This window comes from Lepidochelys kempii, chromosome 14 (assembly GCF_965140285.1).
Source record: "Lepidochelys kempii isolate rLepKem1 chromosome 14, rLepKem1.hap1, whole genome shotgun sequence".
Lineage (NCBI taxonomy): Eukaryota > Metazoa > Chordata > Testudines > Cheloniidae > Lepidochelys > Lepidochelys kempii.
The window spans coordinates 49,072,492-49,081,996 of NC_136393.1; the positions used below are offsets into that span (position 1 = coordinate 49,072,492).

Genomic DNA, 9,505 nt, shown 5'->3' on the forward strand with positions numbered 1-9,505 from the left:
GCCAAGGCGACCGGGGCACGTGCCCGCCAGCCTCGCTGCCCTGGGGCCGGGGGGCTCTAGCGCTGCGTTGCTAGGAGACCAGGGTCCGGAGTCCCGAGCAGGAGGGGTCGGGGTGCTAGAGCTGCGCAGCAGGTTGCCATGCCGACCAGGGTGTTCGTTCTAGAGCAGCGTTGCCAAGAGACGCGCTGTTCTGGAGCCGCTTTCCCATGGGGGGGGTTCTAGACCGGCGTTCGTGAGAGGCTCTGGGCCCTGAGCGCAGAGCTAGAGACACGGGGGGGGCGGTTCTGGAGCTCTGTCAGCAAGAGGGGGGTCTAGAACCGCAGAGCTGGGAAAGGGCCCTGCCGGGCTCCAGAACTGCGTTGCAGAGGAAGGCAAAGGGGATCCGGAGCTGGGGAAGGGGGAGGCCTCCAAGCCCCCCATGCTTTGGCTCCCCTGAGCCCACGGGGGGGCCGGTAGCGGGGTCCCCCCACCCCCTGCAGGGAGCCAGTGCACTTTAGCAGCAGCCAGGGCGGGGAGACGATGCCGTGAGCTGTTGTGTCGTCGGCTAGATAACGAGGGAGGTAACGGGAGGGAATTAATCCCCCCCCCCCACACACACACACACACACCCGGGGCAGGAGAGGTTGGGGCAGGTCTAGGCCCGCAGCAGGAGCTGGGTAAATTTCCAGCCACTGCTACCATGAGTTGCTCCTGTCTCAGCCAGTAAACTTCTCAGAGAAGAATAGAACCCAGGAGTCCTGGCTCCAAGCCCCCCTGTTCTAACCCACTATACCACACCCCCTCCCAGAGCTGGGATAGAACCCAGGAGTCCTGATTCCCAGCACCCCCTCCCCAATGCTGGGGAGGGGGAGCCAGCCATGCCATCTGAGGCCCTGCCCTGCTTCCAGCTGCTGCGGATGGGCCCAGCCAGTCCGGGGGATGACCCGAACCGGGACCTGCACACCTTCCGGCCAGCTGGGCCGCACTGCACCTACCGGCTGGGGCGCCGGGCCGAGGTCTGCGACGTCCCCCTGGTGTCAGAGCGCAACCCGGGGCTGGTGTCCCGCATCCACGCCGAGATCCACGCCGAGAGGGACCCGCACAGCACCGCCGGGGAGTGGCGGGTCTGCCTGGTGGACTGCAGCACCCATGGTGAGGGCTGGGGGGCGCTGTGCTGGGGGGAGCGGGGCGGGAGCTCAGCAGGGGCGCTCTGCCCTGGCACTCAGCGCTGGCTCATGCCTTAACACCATTGCTCTGGATCCCCGCCCAGTTAATTCCTTCCTCTGCACTTCGCATCGGAGACGATTCCCTTTTCACTTCCTGTTTAAAGACTCGCCCAGGGTCACTAGCCGCCGAGCCTCACCCCAGAGGCAGCTGCATTTCAGCCCCAGGCCAGTCATCTCAGTGCAGGGTCCCTGGGTGGCCACTAATCATGTCCCACCCCAGAGGTGGCTGCATGTCAGTGGCGACTGAAAAGATCCCAGAGGGTAAGTTATCACACAGACAACCAATCCTCCCTCCCTCTGTGTTCTCCCGTAGACACCCCTCTGTCTAAGGCAGCGGTTCTCGGCTTGCAGGCTGCATGCAGCTCAGTTAGCACACAGCTGTGTGCTAATGGCTGCCGGGCCGTGCGGCTGCCCAGTGCACCAGGGTCCTGGCTGCCCGGCACGATGTGTTGGGGTCGCCAGCTGGCTCCATGGGGCCCGGGGCTGCCGCCCAGCCCTACAGAGTCTGGGGTCAGTGATGGGGCTGTCACCCGGCCCCGCACAACAGGGTCTGGGGTCCCTGCCACCCTGCCCAGGACTCCACTCCTGGGCCCACTCTGTGGAGCAGTCTCTGGGCGGGAGGCACTGGGCATAGGGTCTGTGTGTGTGATGGGGGGGGTCGGGGAGAGGGGGGCGTTGTGGTTCTCAACCTGTGGACCAGGTAACACGTTGTGGGCTGCATATGCGGCCCACGATGATAAATAGTTGAGACCACTGGTCTAAGGTATCCGCCTGTCTGTCCCTCACCCCCATACTCCTCTTTCTGCCTGTCTATCAAGCTATCCATCCCCATACACATCTACCTGTCTCTCTGTCTATCCCCCTACACACCTACCTATCTGTCTGTCTGTTCCCATACACGTCTATCTATCTATCTATCTATCTATCTATCTATCTATCTATCTATCTATCTATCTATCCATCTCCATACACACCTGTCTCTCTCCATCCCTATCCACGTCTGCCTATCTGTCTGTTCATCCCCATACACACCTATGTGTCTGTCCCCATACACGCCTGTCTATCTATCCATCCCCATATACCCCATCTCTCTAATCTCTCTCCCCCAATATCTATCATCTCTCCATCTAGTTTTACCTCTATTCGTTTAATTAAAATTAAAAAACACTGGAAATTCCCTGACCCAAAGCTCTGCGCATGTCGCCCCCGTGAGCCCAGCAGTTCCCATGAGAAGGACTCGCTCCCCTGTGGCCACTAGCCCACCACCAAGTGTGCCAGGGACCCCTGGCCTCCCCCTTCACCCCGCTCTCTCCTTCCCATCTCCGCCAGGCACCTACGTCAACGCGGTGCGGGTGCCCCGGGGCCGGCGCCTGGAGCTGAGCGACGGAGACCTGGTCACCTTCGGCCACCCGGACCCTGTGCCCGAGGGCTGCGCCCTGGCACCCCCGCCTGACGACTCGGAGTTCTGCTTCCTCTTCCAGAAGGTGCGGGTGCAGCCCCAGGATTTCGCCGCCATCACGACCCCCAAGGCTCCCTGGCCGCTCCCCTGCGGCTTCAAACCCGTGCTGCCTGGCGGCAACCATCGCATCCGCCCACTAGCCCGGCCCGCGGGGCCCTCTCGCCCTTCCCGCCCCAAGGCCACCCTGATCCTCAGCTCCATCGGCAGCCTCAGCAAGCTCAAGCCACAGCCACTGACTTTCACCCTGAACCGGGGTCCAAGGTCGGAGCCTCCCTCCCGGCCCGGGGCCTCCAGGAGCCGTCGGAAGTCGGCCCACACGCTGCTCCCCGAGCTGGAGGACGAGGTGACCCGGCTGGACGAGGAGCCGTGGGCTTGTGAGCCGGACGGATACAGCTGCCAAAGCCCGCTGCGGAAGGCGCCGGAGGGGGCGGGGAGCGGCAGGGCGCAGCCGGATGCGCGACTGAAGGTCCAGGTCACGCCAAGCGGGTGAGTCGAGTCGGTGTCCCAGCATGCTCTGTGGAGGGGGCAGGATCATAGCACCTACATCTCCCCCGAAAGGGCTGGAGATTGCCCTGCTACCCTCAGCTGTCATCGTCTGCCCTGTGTTATACTTGGCACTGCCCACGGTGCTCTGCCCCAGAGCTGGGCGCACAAAAGGCTCTAAACTCACAATAAGGTGTGGGGGGCCCCAGCCTGGCATTGGGACCTCCCAGAGGCCAGCGTGGGTGAAGGGGGAGCCGTCGGGTTTAGCACTGAGGCAGCAATTGGTTTGTAGGGTCCTGTGATACATGAGGGGCTAGTGAGCCAGCCAGTGTCTCCTAGAGGGGAAAGGCCCCACCTGACCCACCCTGTCCCTTGCCCTGGGTCCATATCAGAGCCAGCATCCCCGAGAGGGGACAGGCCCCGGGCCCCATTCTCTGCCCCCCTGAGTCAGCCAGTCCCCGCCCTGGGGCTGGATCGGAGCCAGTGCCCCCTAGATGGGGAGGCCCAGCGTCACTCACCTCTCCTGTCCCGTTGCAGGAAGCGGCGGGGGCGGCCGCGGAAGCACCCGCTCCGTGACACCTGCCAGGTGTTCTCGCAGACGCTGCTGGCGGCGGAGCCCTGCGCGGCCCCACGCTGCCGCCTGCCCCAGGACGAGACGGTGCAGTGGGTGCAGTGCGACGGCTGCGACGCCTGGTTCCACGTGGCCTGCGTGGGCTGCAGCTACAGCGCCGTCCAGGAGGCCGACTTCCGCTGCGGGGGCTGCCGCACGTAGCCGCGGGGCAGGGGAGCACGGGGCGGCCAGGAGACTGGAGACGGTGCAAGATGGGCAGGGAGTGGTGACACCGGGCCTGGCGATTGTGCGCGCACAGACAGTGACTGGTGACACCGGGCCTGGCGATTGTGTGCGCGCACAGACAGGGAGTGGTGACACCGGGCCTGGCGATTGTGTGTGCACAGACAGGGACTGGTGAAACATGACACCTTAGAAGGGACTGGTGAAATCGTGGGAGACAAGCAATGACTGGTGAAATGTGCCAGGCGATTGTGCATGCCCAGCGGCTAGTGCCACCATGCCAGCCAAGTGGGGACTGGGTGAAAACAGCCGAGGAGCCTGAAGCAAGAAACGTAAGCCGGGCACGTGGCTGGCGATGGAAACAAGAGATGCCCGACTCGTGACTTGTGCAAAAGTGCCAAGACGATTGTGCAAACCTGGGAGCCGAGGACATCCCTCTGGGCTGGGATTTGTGTTCCCCTACAGGGAATGGGACACGGGGGCCTTTCCTCTCTACGGGGCACCGGCTCCACAATCCAGCCCCAGCGCACGTGAGCTGTGGCTTGTGAAAATGTGCCCGGTGGGGTGAGAGCCAATGGAGGGCCGATGCCTGAGCAGTGCCTCACACGAACCGGGCCGGGCTTTCGCTCCCAATCAGGCCGGGCGTTGGCCCGGTGCCTCCTCAGAGCATTTGGCACTCATGCACAGCATGGACGTCGAAGCAGCGGCTCGCAGAGACTACACGCGGCCCTCGTGACAAACAAGGCAGCTGTGCAGCCTCGCACGAGGAGGTGACCTGGCCGTTTCCACGCCCACGAGGACTCCAGGAGGGCATCCAAGACGCGCACACCCCCGTGCGATTGATTCATCTGCCAGCCTTTACACCCCATTCCCTTCCTTCTTTCCGTAGCAGCCGCTTCTCCCTGCGCCTGGATTTCCCCGTGCAAATACACCCAGTCGTCATGGCCTCCCACGGAGCCGCTTCCCCGCTCCCTTCTTCCTTCCAGGGGAGGGGAGACGGAAAAGAAGGGAGTGAAAATGCGCCGGAAAGGCCAGAAAAACTGGATTTTTCAGCCTGTTCCTAAAACGGGGTTCTTCCTACTCCTAAACCGGACCTTTCCCGCCCACGACGCTGGTGAATGGCTCCCCCCGCCGTGCCGCGGGCGGAGACGCGGATCCACCTCTCCCCTCTGTTATTTTTTCCTTCTTTTGCTCTGGCACCAAAAAAAAAAAAGGGGGGGGGGTGTTTCTAACTGATCACCTGTTTGTTTTTCTCCACTGTCCCGCTCCACTTGTGCCCATTGCAGTCTAACATGCGCCACAAAAACCAACCCCTGGCGAATGGTTTGTGTGTAGCTGCCGCCCACTCCAAATTTGCTGCAGCACAGAGCGCCCTATATGTGCCTAGGTCCCTCCTCAGCTACTGCGCGCCTGCTGGTGGGAGGCTGGTATTGCAAGCCTGGGAATTGACCCTCCGGGGGCAGGAGAAGCCGAGGAGCGCACCCCCAGAGGGGAACTGTGGCTCAGGGGGCAGGGAGTTGGGAGATCAAGACCCCCTCGCAAATCCATCATCTACAGTGAGGTCCCATTCCCTGCTGGCCACAGCTGTCGCTTCCTCGGATCCGGTCGATCACAGCCAAACCGAACCTGCAGGCAGATCTCTGTGTGGCCCGGGTTCAGGTGGGGAGGGTAGTAGGGTCTAGTGGTTAGAGCGGGGGGGAGGGGAGCTGGGAACCAGGACTCCTGGGCTGTGTCCCCCGGGGAGGAGAGTGGGGTCTAGTGGTTAGAGCAGGGGGCAGCTGGGAGCCAGGACTCCTGGGTTCTGTCCCCAGCTCTGGGATAGGAGTGGGGCCTAGTGGTTAAAGCAGGGGGGGCTGGGAGCCAGGACTCTCTCTTGCTGCCCCAGTGACCTGAGCTTCAGTCTTTTCCTGTTACACCCACCCCAGTGAGAAGAGGCAGGGTCAGGGCTGCGGTGCTAGCCCAGGGCGGGGGGTTTCCTGGCTGGGAAGGTAGCCGAGGCCAGGTGGCCTTGGGGGGGTTAAATCCTGCCAGGCAAGGCCCTACCCTGAGTCAGTGGCCTGCTGGATCTTGGACCTGCACGAGCCCTGCCTGGGAAACAAGACGGGGCGCCGGCCCTGGCTCTGTGCTGCAGGGAGCAGGGCGGGGGGCTAGGCAGGGGGCGCTGGGCTGCGGGGAGCGGGGTGCTGGGCTGCGGGGAGCGGGGCAGGAGAGGGTGTTTTTCCTCACGTTACAAAGCCAGACACGGACACCACCCGGCGTTTGGGTAACGAGTCATTTAATAAGGCACCGAGAGGGGGGTGGGTGCGAGCGTGCAGCAGCTTCCCGTCAAGACACCGCCCGGGATTCTCGCCCCCGCCCAGTAAAACCCAGATCACTTTCCCCACATCAGATTCAGCAGCAAAAAAAAAGAGGGAGAAAAGATGGGGGGGGGGGCGGAGCAGATGGTAGGGATGCAGCCAGAGGGGTCAGGACTTTATCACCTCCTGCTGGAGAAAAAGAGTCTTACACTATTTACACCATTCCCTAAAAAAGAGCTACAAAGTCTAGAGGAATGTGGCTGATCTAGAAAAAAAAAACCCTGAGGGTTCCTGGGATGGGAGAGGGGGGGCTGTGGGGTCCCTGGGGGTTGTTGCGGGGCAGCCGGACACTCAGGAGGCTGGAGGGGGTTGCGTGGTTCTGGAGTCACAGTGGTTCTAAATTCCTCCTGTCCTGCTTCTGGAGTCACTGCAGGTCTAGACTTGATGCATGTTGGTTCTGGAATCACTGTGGTTCAGTATAGTGACATCTTTGGCAAATGGAGCAAGGTTCTAGACTCACTGTACCCGTTCTAGAGTCGACAACGAGCTGCTGCAGCTGTGGACTGTCCCCCCTGCAACCTAAGGTTCCTGAAGGGGAGATAGGGTTTGGACACCCCTGCCCCAGACCCTCCATGGAAGGAGGCCTCAGAAGTGGGTGACTGGGTTCTAGAGCCAGAGGGGTTAGTCTAGATCAGTGGTTCTCAAACTGTGGGTTGGGACCCCATTTTAAGGGGGTCACCAGGACTGCTTAGACTTGCTGGTGCACGGGGCTGAAGCCCAAGGGATTCACCCTTGGGTGGTGGGGATCAGGTTACAGGCCCCCTGGCTGGGGCTGAAGCCTTTGGCTTTGACCCCTACCCTGCCCAGGGCGGGGGGCTCAGGCTTTGGCTCCCCCACATGGGACAGTGGGAATCAGGTGGACTCAGGCTTCAGTCCCCCCCCCCCCTTGGGGTCACGTAGTAATTTTTGTTTTCAGAAGGGAGTCACGGTGCAATGAAGTTTGAGAAGCCCTGGTGTAGATGTCATACACATAGGTTGATAGAAGCTCACCGGGATGGAGTTCTAGTTTCACCCGGGTGTTCTAGAGCCCCTACCCACTGTTGGGCTACACAGGAGGTTCTAGATCACACCCAGAGGCTCTCAACGTGGATGGCCTGATTCCAAAGTATTCATGGTTACACTAGAACCCTCCCACCTTGAAAGTGCCGATGTTCTGGATTCCTCATGGTTCTAGATCCATGACTTGCTCCCCAAGATACCTGAAAGGAGCTGACAGGAATCGAGCCACCAGAGCTTTCTTAGCTATTCTAGCCCTATAAAGATATTACAGAACTTTCTGGAGTCTCCCGTTGAGGTACCTAGAACACCATTGGCTCAAGATTGTCCACTGAGAGGCTGGAGCTGTTCTAGACCTCAGATGGCTGGGACAGGGTGGGTTCTAGAGCACACTGAGAACATCCCACTTCTAGAGTCCGCCTGGTTGGGGGTGTTTGCAGCCCAGAGCCTCTAGAGCCAAGATGGGGTGCTGGCTCGAGAACGCTTGCTCGGTCTAGACAAGGCTGATCTAGAACCAGTCCTTCCTCCTGCCTTGAGGCCTTTCAGACTGTGGGGGAGGGGGAAGATTTGCCTGTAAATAAAAACGTACCCACAATCCCTTGCCTTAAAATAAAAAATGGGGGGAGGGGTGCGCAAATCATCCCCCTCCCGAGAAATTGACACACAATCCCTTGCCTTAAAGTTAAGCAAGGGTGGGGGGGGGTTCCAGTTAAAATCCCCCACCCTGACCCTCCTGCCAGGTCCGCCCGCCCCACCCCCAGCCCCCTGGCGCTCAGGTGGAGTGCATGGGGTGGCCCATGAGGGGGGGCCCAGGGGGAGTGGGGTCGAAGGGCTCCCCCCCGTGGTGGAACTGGGGCACGTAGAGGGTGGCGAAGGCAGCGGTGTTGTAGCCCTGGGGGGGCTGAGGGTGGTGCCCCATGGGGGGCCCCGGCAGCTGGCCGGGGGGAGCGAAGGGCAGGGGCCCCCCCTCGCAGTCGTCGCGCCCGGAGCAGCCCCCGCTGCGCTTCCCCTTCTGCCGGCGGTTGCAGAACCAGACGCGGACCACCTGGGGGGGGACAGACGGACAGACGTCAGCCCCATGGGATGGGCTGCCCCCGCGCCCCCCCACAGCCTCCTGCACCCCTCCCCCCCACAGCTCCCCCGGGCCGCACCCTCCCCCAGCCCCCGAACCCGCAGTCCTCTATGCACACATGGCCCCCAGCACCCTCCCCCCCGCGGAGCCCCTCCCTGCGCACCGGCCCCCCGGGACTCACGTCCTTGTCGAGGTGCAGGTCGTGGGCGATGTGGGTGATCTCCTGCAGGCTGGGCTTGGGGCAGCGAAGAAAGTAACTCTCCAGGGAGCCCCGCGCCGCCGTCTCGATGCTGGTTCGCTTCCGCTTGCGGGCCTGGAGCAGGGCGCTCTCCATGCTGCACATCTGGGGGACAGGCGGGGCACCCCCCGCAGAGTCACCGTCACGCCCCCGACTCCCCCCGCAGAGTCACCGCCATGCCCCGACTCCCCCGTCCCCCCGCAGAGTCACCGCCATGCCCCTGACTTCCCCCGCAGAGTCACCGCAGCGCCCCGACTCCCCCGTCTCCCCGCAGAGTCACCGTCACGCCCCTAACTTCCCCCGCAGAGTCACCGCGGCGCCCCGACTCCCCCGTCCCCCCACAGAGTCACCGCAGCGCCCCGACTCCCCCGTCCCCCCGCAGAGTCACCGTCACGCCCCCCGACTCCCCCCGCAGAGTCACCGCCATGCCCCGACTCCCCCGTCCCCCCGCAGAGTCACCGCCACGCCCTGACTCCCCCCGCAGAGTCACCGTCATGCCCCTGACTCCCCCCGCAGAGTCACCGCAGCGCCCCGACTCCCCCCGTCTCCCCGCAGAGTCACCGCCACGCCCCTGACTCCCCCCGCAGTCACCGCAGCGCCCCCGACTCCCCCCGTCTCCCCGCAGAGTCACCGCCATGCCCCCGACTCCCCCCGCAGAGTCACCGTCACGCCCCTGACTCCCCCCGCAGTCACCGCAGCGCCCCCGACTCCCCCGTCCCCCCGCAGAGTCACCGCCCTGCCCCCGACTCCCCCCGCAGAGTCACCGTCACGCCCCTGACTCCCCCGCAGTCACCGCAGCGCCCCCGACTCCCCCGTCCCCCCGCAGAGTCACCGCCCTGCCCCCGACTCCCCCCGCAGAGTCACCGTCACGCCCCTGACTCCCCCCGCAGTCACCGCAGCGC

General features: G+C 63.3%; 1 protein-coding gene across 1 annotated transcript; it reads left to right on the plus strand.

Moving 5' to 3' along the window:
• Positions 1-6: 6 nt before the first annotated feature.
• On the plus strand, positions 7-4,000 carry TCF19 (transcription factor 19). The gene is made up of 3 exons (XM_073310660.2): positions 7-1,131; positions 2,535-3,150; positions 3,685-4,000. Exons 1-3 carry the CDS (start codon positions 858-860, stop codon positions 3,917-3,919), a joined length of 1,125 nt encoding a protein of 374 aa, XP_073166761.2. The 5' UTR covers positions 7-857; the 3' UTR covers positions 3,920-4,000.
• Positions 4,001-9,505: the final 5,505 nt, after the last annotated feature.